The sequence below is a fragment of the Bombina bombina genome, chromosome 6 (assembly GCF_027579735.1).
Source record: "Bombina bombina isolate aBomBom1 chromosome 6, aBomBom1.pri, whole genome shotgun sequence".
NCBI classification, from domain to species: domain Eukaryota; kingdom Metazoa; phylum Chordata; class Amphibia; order Anura; family Bombinatoridae; genus Bombina; species Bombina bombina.
The window spans coordinates 143,250,190-143,274,483 of record NC_069504.1 but is presented as its reverse complement, the minus strand read 5'-3'; the positions used below and the strand labels follow the sequence as shown (position 1 = coordinate 143,274,483).

General features: G+C 37.2%; 1 protein-coding gene across 4 annotated transcripts in view; it reads left to right on the top strand.

Moving 5' to 3' along the window:
* Positions 1 to 24,294, top strand: part of BRD1 (bromodomain containing 1) — a 308,361-nt gene that overhangs the window by 14,251 nt on the left and 269,816 nt on the right. For 3 of the 4 annotated variants that reach the window (XM_053716620.1, XM_053716623.1, XM_053716622.1), the window contains exons 3-5: positions 16,768 to 16,924; positions 18,464 to 18,595; positions 22,636 to 22,764. In XM_053716620.1, coding sequence (XP_053572595.1) covers positions 16,768 to 16,924; positions 18,464 to 18,595; positions 22,636 to 22,764 — 418 coding nt within the window. The remainder of the gene's footprint in view (positions 1 to 16,767; positions 16,925 to 18,463; positions 18,596 to 22,635; positions 22,765 to 24,294) is intronic. The other variant, XM_053716621.1, reaches the window with a different exon arrangement.

Below are 24,294 nucleotides of genomic sequence, written 5' to 3'. Positions count from 1 at the left end.
AATATCTTATGGTTATTTAGGCCAGGGCTCGACAAACCTAGGAGCCACTGGCTCCTAGAATTTTACCCCAGCTTTTTGGGTTATTCTCCATATATCTATATGCAAACACCACTGTCTGGCTCCTAAATATTCTTACTGGCTCCTAAATTTTAAACAGATTTGTCGACCCTTGATTTAGGTAGTATTTACATGTCCTAATACAGCTTATACGTGAAATCTATAAAGTAGTTTTATATTATTTGTATTACTTTTGTATCATAAAAATAGTACCGTACTGTAATCGGAAAGGTACTGTTGGCTTAAATAAAAGTAGAGGAGCATTAGCATTTTAAAGCGCAACAACAACAAAAAACAAAGATTCATTCAGGGAAGTTTGTGGCCTAATTGTGGGTATTTTTTTTTGGTTTTTAATATGTAAAAAAAAAAAAAAAATTAATAAAATTCATGGATTTTGGAATTATCGATTTTGGAGATTTGTACTAAGTTGCAACTAACGATTATTTTCATAATTAATTAATCGGACGATTATTTTTTTCGATTATTCAGATATTTTTTTCCCCCTGTATTTCAAATAAAATCCACATACTGAGTGTTACAAATTATAAACTTCAGACTAAAACTATACATTAACACAACGTGTTTTTTTCCCAATTTTTAAGCAGCAGAACAAATTATTATAATTAAGCAAAACAAAACCACACACTGTTTTGAAAAGAAGTAGAACTAGAAAGAGGTAGAACTAGAAAGAGGTTCTGTTATTCATTCTTTCAGAAACGTTGCATTGAAATGCAAAAATGGCAAAATGCTGCTGGCTTAGGCTGTCTCTCTCTTTTTTTTTTTTTGCAAGCTATTTTGCCTGCAGTAGAGAAGAGGCACTCATATGGTGTTGAGGTGCCTGAGATCCATAAGTAGGGTTTTGCCAATTTCACCAAGGTGGGATTTTTATCTTTGTTCGCTCCACCAATGCAAAGGGGTTTCCTCCTTGGCAAGGTGTGTCACAACAAAGTAAGCCTTTACTTCATTCTAGCATAAAAATATCTTAAATATCTATATGCAATGGTAAATAACCAGCTATAAGGTTAGGGGAAAAATATCTAGTCTGCTTTTAAAATAAGATATTTATGGGGTTGAATCTGGTAAATATCAATATATATATTATATATATATATATATATATATATATATATATATATATATATATATATATATATATATATATATATATATATGTATGTCAAAAGTACTAAGGAATATATATCAATAACAGGATAAAGCCTTCTTACACATTTATTTACGCAGTGTATATAATCAGCAAAAGCAAGCAATCCGCTAATAATTGTGCAAACAGATAATAGTGCACATCAATTCAAATGACTCATCAATCTAGGGCTCGGTGTAAATAATAAGCTTGGCACTGTATCATAATATAAACAATCCTAATGATGACTCCTATTATTTCTGAGTTGCACATAATCCAGGAGTAGTTGTAAACTTAAAAAGAAAAGTAAACGTCTCTGGATGTCCTAAGGACATAACCATAAAACGCAATACCATGTGCAGGAGCTCATCGGATTGAAGCAGCTGGAGCTTTGTACAGACCAACTAGTCGCAAACCAACTAATCGATTATGAGATTAGTTGACCACTATTTTCATAATCGATTATATTGATTAGTTGTTGCAGCTCTATTATTGTACTTGTATCTCATATTCTTGGTTTTGTAGCTCTCAAAACTGAATCAGCATAAATAGCATACCCCTTCTAAAATAAACATACAAAGTTGAGACATAGGCCTTAAAGAGAGTGTAACCTGTAATGAAATAAATCAAATATTCTTAAAAACAGGGTCACAAAGATGCTTATTTTTTAAAATACTTACCTTTGCGTTATGGTAAATATAATGCCAATCCTCTGCCCCGTGTAGCTCCTGCTTTCTTTAGCAGAACAATGACAAATCTGACTTCCTCCAATCATTGCGTGCCTCACAAGCTGGACACTAAATGGGGCACATGACGATTGGAGGAAGTCAGATTTGTCATCGTTCTGCTAAAGAAAGCAGGAGCTACACAGGGCAGAGGATTGGCCTTTAATTAATTACAGTTTACATTCCCTTAAGGCCTATGTCTCAACTTTGTATGTTTATTTTAGAATATTTTTGCTGTAAAGAAGGGGTATGTTATTTATGCAAGTTCAGTTTTGAGAACTACAAAACCAAGGATATGCAATACAAGTAGAAATCTCCAAAATCCATGAATTTTACATTCACTTTAAAGAGATGTGAAACCCCATTTTTTTTAATTTGAAATAGATTTTTGTTTTTTTCTTCCTCAGGTTTAAATCACAAAAACAATATGACAGTAAATAGATCATACAGATATAAAAAACAGGCCACGATCACAATCAAGAAATTACAGCAAGCGCATATAAGTGGAATGTTGGCTAATTATCAAGAGTGTTTCTGTGGCTGGATATTGATGTTCTACCTCATACCTTCAGTGTCACAAATCAAAGGGGGTTCCCAAACTTCAGTCTAGCAGTTTTACAGAGATAACAAAAAACATTAATAAAGCCATTGTTTTTATACATACAGTGTAGGCATCTATTTCTTAAGAATCTAATCTGTACATGGGTCGCATTCTAAATCTAATCATTTGCAAATAGTATGAGAACTTTAGGGAACGACAATATTAACCTGTTACAATGGGTTTGTGCTTAGTTGAAGCCTACCTCTATCCTCTGAATACATAATCCACGGTTCCCAGATGGAGATGAACCTTTCCTTAGTATTTAGTAAATCTGCAGCATTGCTGCTCATGTGGTAGTAATAATCTATTTTGTTTTTAACTATTTTAAAGTCTGGGACCACCGACCTCCAGTATTGAGCTATAGTTAATCTGATCAGTGTACAGATAAGACGTACAAACTTATTTCTAGAATTGTTAAGCCTCGGCAAGGGTTCGTGCAGAAGAGCCTGTGTAGGGGTTAATTTTATGGTGATGTCAAAGATGGCACTTAGTAACTCTGAGGTTTGTGACCAAATGTTGGAGACATGATTACAGTGCCACCACATGTGAGGGTAGGTCCCCCTCTCGTCACAGCCTCTCAAACAGTTCCCTCACCCTGGCTCCACACCATGTAGCCTGGAAGGGTGAAAGTACCACCTAAATGCTACTTTCATATAGTTCTCTTTTAATTGTGCACAGATGGAGAACGAGGAGCCCATGTAAAGGGTGGTGTGCCATTTCTCAAGTGACCAAGAAAAATTAAAGTCCTCTTCCCATTTAAGCATAAAGGGGAGTTTAGGTGCTGTTGGTGGATTATTAAAAGTAGAATATAATCTAGAGATAGTGGCCTTTAATTTATGAGTGGCTAGACACAGTTGTTCTAGGTAAGTGACATTCCCCTCAGAAGAGTTACCTATAATTTCAAAAACCCTTGCCCTGAGCTGTAAATAATGAAACCAACTAGGTCCATCTTGCTCATCTAGGTAAACATATGCATTAAAGTCCATAAAGGATTGGTTACGTAATGTCTGCGATTCTATATAGGCCCTTATTCTCCCATTTAGTTTGAAGCCCCAGGTCAGTTGTTGAAGAGAGAGTAACTAAGGGAGTCACCCTGGATTTCTCTAAAATTAGATTAAAATTGTATGCTCTCAATAGGTGAAACCCCATTTTTTTTTAATTTTTTTATTAAGTTTAAACAACCTTTTAAATTTACTACGGTTATGAATTTTGCTTAAAGGGACAGTCTTATTTTTGTTTTTGTTTAGAAAGATAGATAATGGCTTTACTATCCATTCTCCAGCTTTGCACAATTAACTTTGTTATATTAATATACTTTATACCCTCTAAACCACTAAATCTCTGCCTGTTTCTAAGCATTTGCAAGGCCCTCTCAAATCTCTGTGCATTATATTAGCTTTTCACAGCCAGACAGTGCTAGTTCACTTGTGCAATATAGATAACTGAGCTCACTTCCGTGGAGTTATGCAGGAACCAGCAAAAATGCAAGTTTGTAAAAAGCACTGGGATAAGGGGGCAGTCTGCAGCGACTTAGATACAAGATAATCATAGAGGTAAAAGGTATATTAAAGGACCACTAAATGCAGTATAATTGCATAATTAACAAGTGCATAACAAAAAAACAATGCAATGACACTTTCTCTAAATTTCAAATAAGCGGTAAGTTTTTTTTTTTTTTTTTTTTCTGGCAAATTTATTTTTTCTCCTATTTTCCGGCCCCTTGTATCATGTGACGGACATCAGCCAAGCAGACTTGTATACGTATAACCTGTGAGCTTATACACATGCTCAGTAGGATCTTGTTCCACAGAAAGTGTGCATATATAAAGACTGCAACATTTGATAAGGGAAGTAAATTGGAAATGTGTCTTAAAACTATATGCTCTTTCTGAGTCGTAAAAGTTTATTTAGAAATGAGTGTCCCTTTAAGCTAATAGTGTTGGTTATGTAAAACTGGGGAATGGGTAATAAAGGGATTATCAATGTTTTTTAAACAATACATAGTAACATAGTAGATGAGGTTGAAAAAAGACAGAAGTCTATCAAGTTCAACCTGTACACATCTAAAATACCTACAAAAAGCTCGAGTTAAGCTCAGAACTGGCCTGTCTCTTCCGCTTACCTTAACTTGGCCCTCTGACTGTGACCCAGCTAGATCCTGGAGTCTCCCCATCTGAATACTCCCCATTTCCACTGATAGAACCATTAACAACCAGCTCTGTCCTATCCATTTCCCTTTCAAGTGTCTGAATTTCATACAGTGTTGCAATTCGTTCCTCCAGAACTCCAATATGAGTTTCTAAAGAGACAATATGCTCACACATAATCCCTGAAGCGGCTACTCCAGTGATGCAAACATATGGCAAGCTGTACACTGAATGAGATTCTCACACATACTAAAATGTTTTAACTTAAAAGTATAAAATAATTATATTTCCCCTTGATTACTCCAAACCCTTGTTTGCCTAACTACCTTGCGGCTATATTATGAGTTTTGCGTTATGAGGGGTGCAGTGCTTACAGTTTTTTCTCACCGCTCACTTACCTGCAGCGCTGGTGTCAACCCGGTGTTAACAGGCAAGAAGTGAGCGTAGAGCAAAATTAAGCTGCACACTGCACTCCAATACCAGCGCTGCTTAAGTGAGCGGTGAGCTAGTTATACATGCTCGTGCACGATTTCCCCATAGACATCAATGGGGAGAGCCGGCTGAGAAAAAGTCTAACACCTGCAAAAAAGCAGTGTAAAACTCAGTAACGCAGCCCCATTGATTCCTATGGGGAAACACATTTTATGTTTACACCTAACACCCTAACATGAACCCAGAGTCTAAACACCCCTAATCTTACACTTATTAACCCCTAATCTGCCGCTCCGGACATCGCTGCCACCTACCTACATTATACTTATGAACCCCTAATCTGCTGCCCCCATCATCGCTGACACCTACATTATATTTATTAACCCCAAACCTACATTAATTAACCCCTAATCTGCCGTCCCCAACGTCGCCGCCACTATTCTAGATTTATTAACCTCCTAAACCTAAGTATAACCCTAACACCCCCTAACTTAAATATAATTTAAATAAATCTAAATAAAATTCCTATCATTACCTAAATTATTCCTATTTAAAACTAAATACTTACCTATAAAATAAACCCTAAGCTATCTACAATATAACTAATAGTTACATTGTATCTATTTTAGGGTTTATTTTTATTTTATAGCAAGTTTGTATTTATTTTAACTAGGTAGAATAGTTAACTATTTAATAAACACCTAACTAAAATACATACAAATTTACCTGTAAAATATGTAAAAAAAAGTTACACTAACCCCTAATACTACACTACAATTAAATAACTTACCTAAATTAAATACAATTAAATACATTAAATATAATTCGCTAAATTAAAAAAACAAACACTAAATTACAGAAAATAAAAAATAATTACAAGATCTGTAAACTAATTACACCTAATCTAAGAGCCCTATCAAAATAAAAAAAAGCACCCCCAAAATAAAAAATCCCGCTAGCCTAAACTAAACTGTCAATAGCCCTTAAAAGGGCCTTTTGCGGGGCATTGCCCCCCAAAAAGCAGCTCTTTTACCTGTAAAAAAAAATATACAACCCCCCAAACAGTAAAACCCACCACCCACACAACCAACCCCCCAAATACAAGCCTAACTAAAAAAACCTAAGCTCCCCATTGCCCTGAAAATGGCATTTGGATGGGTATTGCCCTTAAAAGGGCATTTAGCTCTATTGCTGCCCAAAGCCCTAACCTAAAAATAAAACCAACCCAGTACACCCTTAAAAAAAATCCTAACACTAACCCCCGAAGATCCACTTACCGGGAGAAGTCTTCATCCAAGAGGTAAGATGTCCTCCAGATGGGCAGAAGTCTTCACCCAGACGGCATCTTCTATCTTCATTCTTCCGACACAGAGCGGCTCCATCTTCAAAACATCCGGCGCAGAGCATCCTCTTCAATCGACGTCTTCTTGCTGAATGAAGGTTCCTTTTTAAATGACGTTATCCAAGATTGCGCCCCTTAGAATTCTATCAGCCAATCGGAATTAAGGTTTAAAAAATCCTATTGGCTGATCCAATCAGCCAATAGGCTTGAGCTCGCATTCTATTAGCTGATTGAAACAGCCAATAGAATGCGAGCTCAATCTGTCTATACTTAGACAATCATACTTTAAAAGAGAATCAATGCAGCAAACCCTTGAAGAGCAAGCTCCATGAGTTACTGTGCTAAATTTATAGTCTTTTCAAATACACTGTCCCTTTAATTCTTTTGGTAACCTTTGCTGAAGGAGCAGCGATGCATTACTGGGAACTAGCTGACCACATCCAGTAAGCCAATCACAAGAGGCATATATGTGCAGCCGCCAATCAGCAGCTAGCTCCTAGTAGTGGGAGATATTCTTTTAATGATAAAAAAGTTTTTCTTTTTTCATTACAATCTTAAAATAGTTTCTTCTTCCAATAGTTTTTTTTATTTATCCATAATTTTTTGTTTTTTGTTTTTAATTAATCTTTTTTTTGTAGCTTTATACTAAGCCATGCGCTATTGTCACGATACAATCCTGTGGAATAGTTGATACCTGGATTGGCCACCCAGCAGAGGTGGTATTGTGGTCTCAGCCTGGAAATGGTTAATGTGAATTGCTTTTTCTTTGTGTGAAATCTGTTTTCAGAGAAGCTGTAAGCTGACACCCCCCTCCTTCCCCCCCTCCTTAGCCTGTCACATGTGTGAGGTGAAGTGTTCTTTGGTTAACTATGTGTAGGAATGCAAAACGCTCCTCCCTTTGGAGACTGATACTGTGAGCCACAGCTAGCTGTACATTGGCTAAACCTTGTTGTAAATTATAGCAAGGGCGGTGTCTTTGACAAGACAAAGAAAGTTTAGTTGAAGTATATTTAACAGAAATACTTTTGGCTAGAATTGCCATGGGACCCAAGCCACTAACATCATGAACAGCAGTTCACCACATATCTAAAGGAACTTGGTAATAAGTTGGATATTGTGTTTCTATTATTTCTCTTGTTAAGTGTATCCAGTCCACGGATCATCCATTACTTATGGAATATATTCTCCTTCCCAACAGGAAGCTGCAAGAGTCCACCCACAGCAAAGCTGCTATATAGCTCCTCCCCTAACTGCCATATTCAGTCATTCTCTTGCAAGCCTCAACATAGATAGGAGGTTGTGAGAGTCTGTGGTGCTTTCTACTTAGTTTATTCTTCAATCAAAAGTTTGTTATTTTTAAATGGCACCGGAGTGTGCTGTTTATCTCAGGCAGTATTTGGAAGAAGAATCTGCCTGCGTTTTTCTATGATCTTAGCAGACGTAACTAAGATCCATTTGCTGTTCTCACACATTCTGAGGAGTGAGGTACTTCAGAGGGGGAATGGCGTGCAGGTTTTCCTGCAGATAAGGTATGTGCAGTAAAATATTTTTCTAGGAATGGAATTGACTAAGAAAATACTGCTGATACCGAAGTAATGTAAGTAAAGCCTTAAATGCAGCGATAGCGACTGGTATCAGGCTTATTAATAGAGATACATACTCTTGTAAAAATGTGTTTTAAAACGTTTGCTGGCATGTTTAATCGTTTTTTAACATATGTTTGGTGATAAAACTTATTGGGGCCTAAGTTTTTTCCACATGGCTGGCTTAAATTTTGCATAGAAACAGTTTCCTGAGGCTTTCCACTGTTATAGTATAAAAGTTACAGTTGGTGCAGTTAAAATTACAAACAGTGACATTCAGCTTCCCTCAGCAGTCCCCTGCATGCTATAGGACATCTCTGAAGGGCTCAAAAGGGCTTCAAAAGTAGGAGCTGTTATGACTGTTTAAAACATATTTTTCGTTTTGTTAATCTGTTTTTTGTATTAAGGGGTTAATCATCCATTTGCAAGTGGGTGCAATGCTCTGCTAACTTGTTACATACACTGTAAAAATTTTGTTAGTTTAACTGCCTTTTTTCACTGTTATTTCAAATTTTGGCAAAATTTGTTTCTCTTAAAGGCACAGTAACGTTTTATATATTTGCTTGTTAACTTGATTTAAAGTGTTTTCCAAGCTTACTAGTCTCATTATTAGTCTGTTCTAACATGTCTGACATAGAGGAAGCTCTGTGTTCATTATGTTTTAAAGCCATGGTGGAACCCCATCTTAGAATGTGTACCAGATGTACTGATTTCATGTTAAACAATAAAGATCATTTTTTGTCTTTAAAAACATTATCACCAGAGGATTCTGTCGTGGGGGTAGTTATGCCGACTAACTCTCCCCACGTGTCAGACCTTTTGACTCCCGCTTTAGGGACTCACGCTCAAATGGCGCCAAGTACATCAAGGGCACCCATAGCGTTTCTTTACCAGGGGATTCTGTCGAGGGGAAAGTTATGCCGACTAACTCTCCCCACGTGTCAGACCCTTCGACTCCCGCTTCAGGGACTCACGCTCAAATGGCGCCAAGTACATCAAGGGCGCCCATAGCGTTTATTTTACAAGACATGGCAAAGGTGGTGAATAATATTCTGGCAGCAGTATTAGTCAGACTACCTGAAATTAAAGGAAAGCAGTTAGCTCTGGGGGTAGATACAGAGCATACAGGCGCTTTAAGAACCATGTATGATACTACCTCACAATATGCTTAGTCTGTGGGTGATTTTTTTTTTTTTTTTTTTGACTCAGGGAAGATGATTTAACCTGATTCTGATATTTCTACATTTAAAATTTAATGCTTGAGAACCTCCACTTGTTGCTCAGGGAGGCTTTGGCTGCTCTGAATGAATGTGTACAATCGCAGGGCCAGAGAAATTGTGTAGACTGGATAAATAATATGCAGTGCCGGTGTGTACTGATGTTTTTCCAATACCTAAAGAGGTTTACTAAAAAAATTTTTTAATAAGGAATGGGATAGACCAGGTGTGCCGTTCTCTTCCCCTCCTATTTTTTAGAAGAATGTTTTCTAATAGTTACCACCACACGGGACTTCTGGCAGACAGTTCCTAAGGTGGAGAGAAGAGTTTCTACTCTAGCTAAGCGTACCACTACCTCTGACGAGGACAGTTGTGCTTTTTAGATCCAATGGATAAAAAATGTTTATTCAACAGGGTTTTATCCTGCAGCCCCTTGCATACATTGCTTCTGTCACTGCTGCTGCGGCGTTCTGGGTTGAGTCTCTTGATGAGGCTTTACAGTTAAGCGACTCCATTGGATGAATATATTTGACAAGCTTATGCTAGCCAATTCCTTTGTTTTCTGATGCCTTGTTCATTTGACTAGACTAACGGCTAAGAATTCTGTTTTTTACTATACTGGCGCGCAGAGCGCTATGGCTTATATCATGGTCAGCTGTTGTGACTTTAATAAATAAGCTACTTAACTTCCCTTCAAGGGGCAGACCCTATTCGGGCCTGGTTTGAAGGAGATTATTGCTTATATCACTGGAGGAAAAGGTCATGCCCTTCCTCAGGATAGGTCTAAATCAAGGGCAAAAAAAAAAATAAAAAATTTTCGTACCTTTTAAAAACTTCAGGGCAGGTGTGGCATCCTCTTCCTCTAAGGCAAAACAAGAGGGAATTTTTGCTCAGTCCAAGGCGGTCTGGAGACAATCGGACCTGGAACAAAGATAAGCAGGCCAAGGAGCCTGCTGCTGCCTCTAAGGCAGCATGAAGGAACGGACCCCTATCCGGTAACGGATCCTATAGGGGGCAGACTTTCATTCTTTGCCCAGGCGTGGGCAAGAGATGCCCAGGATCCCTAGGCATTGGAATTTATATCCCAGAGATATCTTCTGGATTTCAAAGATTCCCCCCCAAAAAAAGGGGAGATTTCGCCTTTCACAATTATCTGCAAACCAGATAAAGAAGGAGGCATTCTTACATTGTGTACGAGATCCATCCAGTTCCAAGAGAGGAACAGGGACAGAGTTTTTACTCAAATCTGTTTGTGGTTCCCAAGGAGAGGGAACCTTCAGACCTATTTTGGATCTAAAGATCTTAAACAAATTCCTCAGAATTCCGTCATTTAAGATGGAAACTATTCGTACCATCTTAACTATGATCCAGGAGAGTCAATAGAGGACTACAATGGATTTGAAGGATGCTTATCCTCACATTGTGATGCATAAAGATCACCATCGTTTTTCAGATTTGCCTTTCTAGACAGGCATTACCAGTTTGTAGCTCTTTCCTTTGGGATATCTACAGCCCCAAGAATCTTTATGGAGGTTCTGGGGTCGCTTTGGCGGTCCTTAGACCGCGGGGCATAGAAGTGGCCCCTTATTTAGACGACATCCTGATACAGGTGTCAAACATCCAAATTGCCCAGTCTCATACGGACGTAGTACTGGCATTTCTGAGATCACATGGGTGGAAAGTGAACAAGGAAAGAGTTCTCTATCCCCAATCTCAAGGGTTTCCCTCCTAGGGACTCTGATAGATTCTGTAGAAATGAAAATTTACCTGACGGAGTCCAGGTTGTCAAAGTTTCTAAATTTCTGCCGTGTTTTTTTCATCCCATCCGCGCCCTTCGGTGGCTCAGTACATGAATGAAATCGGCTTAATGGTAGCGGCAAGGGACATAGTACCGTTTGCACGTCTACATTTCAGACTGCTGCAACTATGCATGCTCAGTCAGAGGAACGGGGATTACACAGATTTGTCCCCCTGTTAAACCTGGACCAAGAGACCAGAGATTCTCTTCTCTGGTGACTGTCGGGTCCATCTGTCCAAGGGTATGACCTTCCGCAGGTCAGATGGGACAATTGTTACAATAGATGCCAGCCTTTTAGGTTGGGATGCAGTCTGGAACTCCCTGAAGGCTCAGGGATAGTGGACTTAGGAGGAGACCCTCCTTCTAATAAATATTCTGGAACTGGGAGTGATATTCCATGCTCTTCAGACTTGGCCTCAGTTAGCAACTCTGAGGTACATCATACTCAGTCGGACAATATACACGACTGTGGCTTACATCAGCCATCAAGGGGGAACAGAAGTTCCCTAGCGATGTTAGAAGTCTTACAATAATTTACTGGACAGAGACTCACTCTTGTCTATCAGCTATCCATATCCCAGGTGTTGAGAACTGGGAGGTGGATTTTCTAAGTCGTCAGACTTTTCTTCCGGGGGAGTGGGATTTCCTCCGGAGGTCAAGACCAAGCAGGAGAGGGCTTTGGTGTTTTTGACAGCGCCTGCGTAGCCACGCAGGACCTGGTATGCAGATCTGGTGGACATGTCATCCTTTCCATCACGGTCTCTGCTTCAGAGACAGGTCCCTCTACCTCAGGGTCCTTTCAACCATCTAAATAGAATCAATCTGAGATGGACTGCCTGGAGACTGAACGCTTGATGTTATCAAAGCATGGCTTCTCCGAGTCAGTCATTGATACCTTAATACAGACATGAAAGCCTGTCTCTAGGAAAATTGAACATAGATATGGTGTAAATATCTGATTGTTATGAATCCAAGGGTTACTCATGGAGTAAAGTCTGGATTCCCAGGATATTATCTTTTCTCCAAGATGTTTTTGAGAAAAGGGTTGTCAGCTAATTCCTTAAAAGGGGACAGATTTTTACTCTGTCTATTTTTTTGCACAAGCGTCTGGCAGGTATTCTAGACGTTCAGGCATTTGGTCAGGCTTTGGTTAGATCCAAGCCTGTGTTTAAAACTGTTGCTCCGCCATGGAGCTTAAACCTGATTCTTAAGGTTCTTCAAGAAGTTCCGTTTGAACCTTTTTTGTTCCATAGATATCAATCTTTATCTTGGAAAGTTCCTTTTGGGTAGCTAATTCCTCGACTCGTAGAGTCTCCAAGTTATCTGTGTTACAATGTGATTCTCCTTATCTGGTCCTTCGTACGGATAAGGTAGTCCTGCGTACCAACCTGGGTTTTTTCCTAAGGTGGTATCTAACAAGTACATCACTCAAGAGATAGTTGTTCCATGCTTGTATCCTAATCCTTCCTCAAAGAAGGAACGTCTATTACACAATAGTGGACGTGGTTTGTGCTTTAAAGTTTTACTTACAAGCTACTACAGTTTTCATCAAACGTTCACCTTGTTTGTTGTCTATTCTGGACAGAGGAGAGGTCAAAAGACTTCAGCAGCCTCTCTGTCTTTTTGGTTAAAAAGCATAATTCATTTAGCTTATGAGACTGCTGGACAGCAGCCTCCTGAAGGGATTACAGCTCATTCTACTAGAGCTGTGGTTTTCACTTGGGCCTTTTTTAAATGTGGCTTCTGTTGAACAGATTTACAAGACGGAGTCTTGGTCTGCGCTTCATACTTTTCAAATTTAACAAATTTGATACCTTGCTTCTTCGGAGGCTATTTTTGGGAGAAAGGGTTTTTTACAGGCAGTGGTAACTTCCGTTTAAGTACCTGCCTTGTCCCTCCCATCATCCGTGTACTTTAGCTTTGGTATTGGTATTCCATAAGTAATGGATGATCCGTGGACTGGATACACTTAACAAGAGAAAACATAATTTATGCTTACCTGATAAATTTATTTCTCTTGTAGTGTATCCAGTCCACGGCCCGCCCTGTCACTTTAAGGCAGGTAATTTTTTCATTTGAACTACAGTCACCACTGCACCCTATGGTTTTTCCTTTCTCTGCATGTTTTCGGTCGAATGACTGAATATGGCAGTTAGGGGAGGAGCTATATAGCAGCTTTGCTGTGGGTGGACTCTTGCAGCTTCCTGTTGGGAAGGAGAATATATTCCATAAGTAATGGATGATCCGTGGACTGGATACACTACAAGAGAAATAAATTTATCAGGTAAGCATAAATTATGTTTTTTATGTCTTATTTTCTTTTTAAAGAATTGTAACTTTGCAACTGTATGTTATTTTGAATGTCTTTATAATTTCGCACTGTGTAACCTGCATTGATATTTTTGTTATTAAAGTGAAGGTAAACTTTGGTGAATAAAAGTCTATTTTTTAAAAATACTATTAAAAACAGGGGCACTTTCATTCATCAAAGTTTACAAAGCAGCCGTTTTTGTTAAGAAAAAGTTTTTTTTTTTTCTTTTCACGGCTAGAGCAGCTTCCCCCACCTAGAGATCCTCTATTCACACGTCAGTAATGACTAATCCTGCTTCTTCCAATCACAGCTTTCCCCCCAGGGGTAGTCATTGCCTGAGGCCATGCTGTGATTTGGAGGAAGATGGATTAGTCATTGCTGACGTGTGAATAGAGTATCTATTTTTTTAAACAAAACGTCTGATTTGTAAACTTTGATGAATGAAAGTGCCACTGTTTTTAATAGTATTTTTTAAAAACGGGCTTTCATTCACCAAAGTTTACCTTCACTTTAAACACATAGAAAATCTCATTCCGTCTTTGGGCTCTAATATTCAAATTCACACTCCTGTTGAGACAAGGTTAAAGACAAGTTACCTAATTGTTAAATTGTGTGAGTTTTTGGGGGTTCCAAAATGCCCCTTTAATTTAGAAGTTTTGGTGGTGGCAGAAATGGTTAATTAGAGCAGTGTGGACAGGATTTGGGGGTTAATATGGTGTCCCTTTTTAAGGTCCTTTTGTAGAGTTACAAGGTTAAGGGAACCAGAGCTGTGTGCTACTAACCCCTTCATGTCCACACCCCTCTATTGTGACGTTGAAAAGGTTTGATTTGTCACAGGTATAGTCTTAAAACTGGATTGTTCGTAGACTAAAGTACATTTTATATATATATATATATATATATATATATATATATATATATATATATATATATATATATATATATATATATATATATATATATATATATATATAAAAGTAGAAATGTGTATGCACTCTCACCATCCGTGTCATCTGCCAGGGTGCTGTAGCGTAATGTATAAAAGTTCAAATGGAATAAGCACTCACTGGTCTTCAGTCAACAGTGACAATTCTTTATTACAAAACTTGTGACGTTTCGGGAGAGCTGACAGTCGTCACAAGTTTTGTAATAAAGAATTGTCACTGTTGACTGAAGACCAGTGAGTGCTTATTCCATTTGAACTTTTATTTATATATATATATATATATATATATATATATATATATATATATATATATATATATATATATATATATATATATATATATATATATATATATATATATATATATATAGTTGGCAGTGGCCAGCAGGGAGCATTTATGGGTGTCTTGGGGACTCTAAACCAGGGTGCCAAGGCCTAATGTTAAAGGGACAGTACACTGTAAAATTGTTTTTCCATAAATGTATTTTAAATTACTTGTTATACCAACTGCAGAGTATAAAATATTTGAGAAATTGCATTTTTGGGTTTATTTGTGTATCTGAAGTAGCTGGTTTTGTGCTTTGAAACCACAGCCTATTACAATGGGTTGAGCTTCAGATAATATCAGATCTCATTATGTTATCACTTTTATGTACACAGACTTGCTTCCTTATCTTATATTTCTCCAACATAGGTGTGTCCGGTCCACGGCGTCATCCTTACTTGTGGGATATTCTCCTCCCCAACAGGAAATGGCAAAGAGCCCAGCAAAGCTGGTCACATGATCCCTCCTAGGCTCCGCCTACCCCAGTCATTCTCTTTGCCGTTGTACAGGGGCCTTCAAGAACGAGGCTTCTGTTGATCAGATATGTAGGGCAGCGACTTGGTCTTCACTGCACACTTTTACCAAATTTTACAAGTTTGATACTTTTGCTTCTTCTGAGGCTATTTTTGGGAGAAAGGTTTTGCAAGCCGTGGTGCCTTCCATTTAGGTGACCTGATTTGCTCCCTCCCTTCATCCGTGTCCTAAAGCTTTGGTATTGGTTCCCACAAGTAAGGATGACGCCGTGGACCGGACACACCTATGTTGGAGAAAACAGAATTTATGTTTACCTGATAAATTTCTTTCTCCAACGGTGTGTCCGGTCCACGGCCCGCCCTGGTTTTTTAATCAGGTCTGATAATTTATTTTCTTTAACTACAGTCACCACGGTACCATATGGTTTCTCCTATGCTATTATTCCTCCTTAACGTCGGTCGAATGACTGGGGTAGGCGGAGCCTAGGAGGGATCATGTGACCAGCTTTGCTGGGCTCTTTGCCATTTCCTGTTGGGGAGGAGAATATCCCACAAGTAAGGATGACGCCGTGGACCGGACACACCGTTGGAGAAAGAAATTTATCAGGTAAACATAAATTCTGTTTTGTCTAGAAAACCAAAGCTCAATACATAGAGAGAACAATGGAAAATTATCATTTTATTACTTAACTATCATGCCCCCCACTGAGGGTGTAATCTTTTCTGCTGGCTGTGTTTACTTAGGCTATTCAATAGCGTATACGCCAGTATCAAAACTTTTAGTATAGGTTGGGAAACCACAAGCTAAATCAGCTATTTCAAATGCTGAAATATGTGTAAAGGAGCTACTTGCAACCAATTTAATAGACTCTAGCAGGTAAAAAGGATCATTGGGAATAATTTAAAGGGGAGAAAGTTTTTGGGTGAACTGTCCCTTTAAATGTTTTGATTTGTCGAGCCCTGCCTTAAAGGGACAGTCTAGTCCAAAATAAACTTGCATGATTCAGATAGAGAATGTAATTTCAAACAATTTTCCGATTTTTATTGCCAATTTTGCTTAGTTCTCATGATATTCTTAGTTGAAAGCTAAACCTAGGAGGTTCATATGCTAATTTATAAGCCCTTGAAGGCCACCTCTTCTCTCAGGGCATTTTGACAGTTTTTCACCACTAGAGGGTGTTAGTTCATGTGTGTCATATAGATAACACTGTGCTCACGCACGTGGAGTTTCAATGAGCCAGCTCTGATTGTCTAAAATGGATGTCTGTCAAAAGAACTGAAATAAGGGGGCAGTTTGCAGAGGCTTAGATACAAGGTAATCACAGAGGTAAAAAGTGTATTTATATAACTGTTGGTTTTGCAAAACTAGGAAATGGGTAATAAATGGATTATCTATCTTTTTAAACAATAAAAATGCTGGTGTAGACTGTACCTTTAAATTACAATGTCCCTTTAAATAGATATAACTGTATGTGCATTTATATATGCTAGAAAATGTAGTCTCGCTCTATGCATTAAAGATGAAATATGGACAATAATAGAATGTGAATGGAACTGAGATGTGTATGACAGTTTGGTGTTTAGAACTGTGCTACCTAAGTAAAAATAATACTATTGTTCATTCGTTATGTAGTAACTTAATTTGACTTATTTATATTTTTCTGTCTAGAGTTAACAAAATTATGAACCAGGTTACTATCCAACGTAAAAAGCAGTTTATTGAAAGAGTTCATAGCTATTGGCTGCTAAAAAGACTCTCAAGGAATGGCATTCCATTACTGCGGAGACTTCAGTCCAGCTTACAGTCACAAAGAAATATACAGCAGGTATTAATTGGTTTGTTCTATTTTTCTACATGTCAAGAAAATGTTCCTTTTTATTTTAAAAAAGAAAACAAAACCAATGGCACTACTGGGTTTGATTATATACACGTCTTCCGTATAATTTAAGTTTATTCCACAATAGTTTGTACAATTGTTTATCGGATAGGGGGTGCAGTGTATTGGGTATACTTAGCAACAGAGTTTCAGAAAGAGACTGAAAAAAGAATACACATATTGCACTCACAGATGTGAAACATTTCAATAAGTATCGTAAATAAAGTTAAAACTTAACTTTTAATTGAGATATTTAAACTAATATTAAAACCACATAAATGGGTGAGATTAAGTAAGAGGCGATTAGTCAGATGGTGAGCAAAGTATCTAAGGTATATGGAAATATGACATATATATGTGCGTATACTCTGGTACTATCACTAGTGTGAATCAAATCCAAGATCCTGAATTCACGAGACGATTGAGTATTGATATTGAGCCTATTAATACCGCTCTCATTCTACCCTCTTAAATAGATCATATCTCCCCCATTTAGCTTTTAAAACAAACGCAGACGCCACTGACGCGTTTTGCCGTCAAGGCTTTTTCAAAGAGCACTGAGTTTAATATCTCACGGTCTTTTATATTTAACTCAGCGCCCTTTGAAAAAGCCCTGACTGTGAAACGCGTCAATTGCGTCTGTTTTGTCTTGTTTTAAAAGCTAAATGGGGGAGATATGATCTATTTAAGAGGGTAGAATGAGAGCGGTATTAATTGGTAATAATTGTTGGCTCAATATCTATTCTCAATGGTCTGGTGAATTCAGGATCTTGGATTGAATCTAGTGATAGTACCAGAGTATACGCACATATATATGCCATGTTCCCATATACCTTAGATACTTTGCTCACCATCTGACTAATCTCTTCTTACTTAATATGTATATTCTTTTGTTCAGTCTCTTACTGAACCTCTTTTGCTTCCTTTTTTTATTTTAAACAGTTTTGTACTTATGGAACAGAGATTCATTTGTTTCTAAATACTATTTCATAGTTTTTGAGGTAAAGGGAAATGATCTATTAGGATATAGAAATAAATTAAGATAGATGTATAGCTATAGATAATGCCTTTTACAAAAACAAAAACTGACAAATGGAGGGATAGATAATCAATTTGGAAAGAATGTTTGACATGGTAACGAAATAAAAGAAATGTATTGTATAAGATGTTGAAATAGCAGGGCATGTTTGGGCACAGCTGATACCTAGGAATCACTTTCTCATTTGCTGATAGGGACACACCTCTAAAATGTATTTTTTCATTAAACATAAATATTGTACATTTTGCAATTCCCAATGAAAATAGAAAAACTGAGTTCAACATATATTTACGCATTTATTTAGAGTACTTTTTTATGCTTTGCTAGTAGTTTATTTATAAGTGCTGTTTGGCAATAGAACAACCGCTTTGAGCTATTTTGATCGTTGCATGACCATTCTTAGCCAATGTCTTTTTAAATCTATAACACAAATATGATTTTTGTTAAAGAGGGAAGATGATGAAGAAATAAAGTCTTTAAAAAAAAAATTAAAGTACTGGCAACGTTTAAGACATGACCTTGAAAGAGCGAGATTATTAATTGAACTCATCCGAAAACGGGAAAAATTAAAGCGTGAGCAGGTAACTTAGCATTTTAAGTATGCATGTTCTTCGTGTTTCATATAAATATATTTAGTACATATTCTAATTAAAAAAATATTTAAATCTGTTTTTTAAGGTTGAAATGTATCCTTTTTCAAAATGTGCAAATTGGGAAATTTTTAGCTTCTGCACAGAATTGGAGCTTGTCAGCCTTTGTGTGTATTTTAGCAATTAAAGAAACATAATAATGCAATAGTAAAATACTCCAAAGCTTTATAGCATTTTATTACCGTGCAAATGCTTATATGTAACTGTTTGTTTTAACCCCTGCAGACGTGTTACACATATAGTTTGTCTACTCATGAGTTATGCAGTGTTTTTTGTTTGTGACCTCTTTGGCAGCATCAATTACCTATGTATTTAAACACCTTTTTTAGGTTTTAAAGGGATTGTCAACTTAACGATTATGCTGTACAGTGTATAAAAATATTATTAAAAATAGTGGAACTTAAATTTATGACATTTTTAAATGACGCTTCATTTTTCAAATATTTACCATATAGCGAAGTAAAACATTGCACCGTTCCTCCACCCGCATCTTATACTTTATTTATTTAGCTGAGCGATGATTTATACTCCTTCAGCCAATTGTTGCATGTACCACAAGCTGGACACCTCGTGGTGCATGCAACGATTGGCTGAAGGAGTATAAGTCATCACTCAGCTAATTAAAAAGTAAGATGCGGGTGGAGGAACGGCATAATGTTTAACATTGCTATATGGTAAATATTTGACTACTGTTGTAGCACACTCGTTAAGTTGACAATCCCTTTAAGACCTATTAACATGCATGCATTGGATGCAGCGATAAAATTTTAACTTTCATTCTTGCAATGAAAATGTTAATTGACTACATAAATTTAGTACTTTCCTATAGCTGAGACTTTTTATTTTTTTAAATTGGTGTTTGCAACACTTTTACTACAATATGTTTGTAAAGTATGAGATCAGTATCTGTATACTGTATTTAAATATGATAATGCTAAAAAAATAGGTTGTGAGTGCCCTTTCCAGATGCTATAGTCATGCTAACCTCATCCCCTTTTAATGATTTATTATAAAGCCCACTCATCATCTAGTTAAAGAGCCTTGTGAGTGGCTTATACAGTTAAAGGGATAGAAAAGTCAAAATTAAACTTGCATGATTCAGATAGAGCATGCTATTTTAAGACACTTTTAAATTAACTTCTATTTTCAAATGTGCTTTGTTCTTTTGGTATCCCTTGTTGAAAAATAATACTTACATATCCTACACTAGTGGGAGCTGGTTGCTGATTGGGGCCTGCACACATTTGTCTCATCTGATTGGCTAACTAGATGTGGTTCAGCTAGCTGCCAGTAGTGCAATGCTGTTCCTCCAGAAAAGGATAACAAGTTAATGAAGCAAATTTGAAAAAAGTAAATCGGAAAGTTTAAAATTATATGTTCTATCCATATCATAATAGAACATTTTGGGGTTTCCTATCCCTTTAAGAGGGGGACATTAACCCCTTAATGACCACAGCACTTTTCCATTTTCTGCCCGTTTGGGACCAAGGCTATTTTTACATTTTTGCGGTGTTTGTGTTTAGCTGTAATTTTACTCTTACTCATTTACTATACCCACACATATTATATACAGTTTTCTCACCATTACATGGACTTTCTAAAGATACCATTATTTTCATCATATCTTATAATTTACTATAATTTTTTTTTTTTATAAAATATGAGGAAAAAATTGAAAAAAACACACTTTCTAACTTTGACCCCCAAAATCTGTTACACATCTACAACCAACAAAAACACCCATGCTAAATAGTTTCTAAATTTTGTCCTGAGTTTAGAAATACCCAATGTTTACATGTTTTTTGCAAGTTATAGGGCACTTTGCTATTTCCAAACAACTTTTTTTTTTCTTCTTCAAAATTAGCGCTAGTTACATTGGAACACTGATATCTGTCAGGAATCCCTGAATATCCCTTGGCATGCCATGTGTGTGTATATATATATATATTTTTGTTTTAGAAGACATCCCAAAGTATTGATCTAGGCCCATTTTGGTATTTCATGCCACCATTTCACCGCCAAATGTGATCAAATAAAAAAATTGTTTGCTTTTTAACAAACTTTAGGTTTCTCACTGAAATTATTTACAAACAGCTTGTGCAATTATGGCATAAATGGTTGTAAATGCTTCTCTGGGATCCCCTTTGTTCAGGAATAGCAGATATATATAGCTTTGGCGTTGCTATTTGGTAATTAGAAGGCCGCTAAATGCCGCTGCGCATCACATGTGTATTATGGCTAGCAGTGAAGGGGTTAATTATGTAGCTTGTAGGGAGCTTGCAGGGTTAATTTTAGCTTTAGTGTAGAGATCAGCCTTCCACCTGACACATCCCACCCCCTGATCCCTTCCCAAACAGCTCTCATCTCTCCCCCACCATACAATTGTCCCTGCCATCTTAAAGGGGGACAGTAAACACCAGAATTTTTGTTGTTTAAAAAGGTAGATAATCCCTTTATTACCCATTCCCCAATTTTGCATAACCAACACAGTTATAATAATATACTTTTTACCTCTGTGATTACCTTGTATCTATGCCTCTGCAAACTGCCACCTTATTTCAGTTCTTTTGACAGACTTGCATTTTTAGCCAATCAGTGCTGACTCCTAGGAGCTTCACGTGCCTGAGCTCAATGTTATCTATATGAAACACATGAACTAACGCCTCTAGTGGTAAAAAAAATGTCAAATTGCTTTCAGATTAGAGGCAGTCTTCAAGGTCTAAGAAATTAGCACATGAACCTCCTAGATTTAGCTTTTAAGAATTCCAAGAGAACAAAGCAAAATTGGTAATAAAAGTAAATTGGAAAGTTGTTTAAAATTACACGCCCTATTTAAATCATGAAAGATTTTTTTTACTTTACTGTCCCTTTAAGTACTAGCAGAAAGTCTGCCAGTACTAAAATAAGGTGTTTTTTTGGTTGTTTTTTTTTGCATATGCTGCTGTGTAGGATCTCCCCCCAAACAGCTCTCTAACCCTCCCCCTCTAACTTATTGTGAGGCATCTTGGGTACTGGCAGCTGTCTGCCAGTATCCAGTTTACAAAAAAAGATTTTCTTTTTATTTATTTTTATTATTTTCTGTAGTGTAGCTTCCACATCCCAGATCCGTTCTATTTTAATTATTTCCCCCCTCCCACTTTTATTACAAACATTTTCTGTGGTGTAGCGGTTCCCACCCGTGCACACGCCCGCCCTCCTGTGCATGCGCGCATCCGTGCGCGCCCCCGGCTACCCTTCCCACGATCCGGCCCCCCCTCTGCATCACAGGATCCATCGATGGTTGCCCACCCACCGATTGCCGCCATCGATGTCCGATGCAGAGAGGGCCACAGATGGCCAAGTAGGGTTATTGCTGGATGCCTCGATATCGAGGCATCACTGCAATAACTGGAAAGCAGCTGGAAGCGATCAGGATCGCTTCCACTGCTTTCCAAGACCGACGGCGTGCAGGGTACGTCCTCGGTCGTTAAGTGTATTTTTTTGGGGGACGTACCCTGCACGTCGTCGGTCGTTAAGGGGTTAAACATTTTGAGATTGGTAATGTATGTTAAATTGTGTGTACTTTAATTATTTATCTGTCCCCTTTTTCTTGTAATTTAACTGCACATCAAGGCCATTCCAAATCCTGTGAGAATTGAAAGCTTACAAGCTAACCCCTCCTTTAGATCTCTCCCTAAACTGTCCCCAGCAGAGGAGCTGAGTGTGTTTTTTGTTGTTGTCCAAGCCAATCATCTTTTCAGTTAAGTTAGTACCCCGTTTTATTTTCACTTTGTGTGTATGTATTTATATATAAAGAGTGTACAATTGTTTTAGCAGTTCCTAAGTTTCAAATAAATGTATTAGCCCCTGGTTTACCTGATTTTAATATACTTAGTCCATCAGTTACTGTAATAACTTGTCATTTTTATTTTTCATTTGTCCATATAAACTTTTCTTTCCTTTTGTTTTTTTGTTTTTTTTTTCTTTCTTAGATTAAAATTGAGCAATTTGAGATGGAGCTTCAGCTGACCCCACTAACAATACTGCTGCGATCTTTAATTGATCAGCTACAGGAAAAGGATCCTGCTCGTATATTTGCCCATCCTGTTAATCTTTCAGAGGTGTGCTGTCTGCTAACCCCTTATTTTATTTATTTTGTGGGGGGACAGTATTTTGTAAAATTGTTTTTCTCTTGTTTTCAATTACTTATACTAGCTTCCCATTAAAATAGGCTGTTTTTGCAGGGAAATCAGATCCCCTTATTTGTGTTCACTTTCTGTACACAAACAAGCTTCTTTATATTATCTTTGTCTTTTTACTAAAGCCCAATATTTAGAATTAATTTAAAGGGAAATCAAAAAATGTTTTATTTCGTGATTCAGATAGAGCATGCAATTTTAAGCATCTTTCTAATTTACTCCTATTATCAAATTTTCTTCATTCTCTTTGTATCTTTATTTGAAAAGTAAGAATGTAAGTTTAGATGCCGGGCCATTTTTGGTGAACAACCTGGGTTGTTCTTGCTGATTGGTGGATAAATTCACCCACCAATAAAGAAGTGCTGTCCATCTGTCTGAACTAATTGTCTGGCTCCTTAGCTTAGATGCCTTCTTTTTAAAATAAAGAAAGCAAGAGAATGCGAATTGATAATAGGAGTAAATTAGAAAGTTGCTTAAAATCGCATGCTCTATCTGAATCACAAAAGAAAAAAATTGGGTTCAGTGTCCCTTTAACAAATGCTGAAGTAAAAGTCAATTACCTCCAGCAGGTAAAATGAATCATTGGGAACAAATTTTTAATAAATGTTACTTTTTTGAGCTGCCATTCTGTCTTCTTGGGAGAGATGATTTTCCAATAATATATTTGCATTTATCCATTTTACCTGCTGGAGTATTAAATACTTTAGAAATGGCGAATTTACCTTTGTTTTGTCATTTTAAATAATTGATTTTTGCCTGTTAAGTCCACCACATATACTGACAACATGAATACTTTGTATTATCTTAAAAAAAGCTATGTATACAAAAAATCAACAGGAGCCCATTTGGGCGTGGGAATGTTAATTTTCAGTTGCTCTCTAATTACCATCCTGTCCTTTTAGACATACTGGAATATTCTGATTAAGCTCAATGGACTCATCTTTTTTTGCTAAAAATATAGGTGGATTAGTTTGTTGCTCTACAATATGACAAAGCTGCTTTTACGTTTCCACTGGCACTGTTTGGGAGCTTAGATGGCATTTTAGGAAACTTGAGTTTTGATGTATTTATTCACCAGTAGAGATGTACTTATTGTGGGTATATTTAGTTGTTTCCCAATAGTTTGAGCTGCTTAGAGGCCTTTTTAAAATACATTAGAGGTTGTGCTTGCGAGTTATGTCACAATCCACCAATAAATCTATTTAATCAGTGATTAATCGGGCCTTAAAGGACCATATAATACTTTGCAAAAGCAACATAATTTGCCACAAAAAAACCCAACCCTTCCATTTCCATGTAATAAGTGTCAGCAGATCGCATATTCATATTTGTATACATTGAAACCTTTTGCAGTACATTTTACAAGTAAACAGACAGACAAAATGCTACAAAAAACAGTACAGGTAGCCCTCAGTTTACGCCGGGGTTAGGTTCCAGATGGAATGGTTGTAA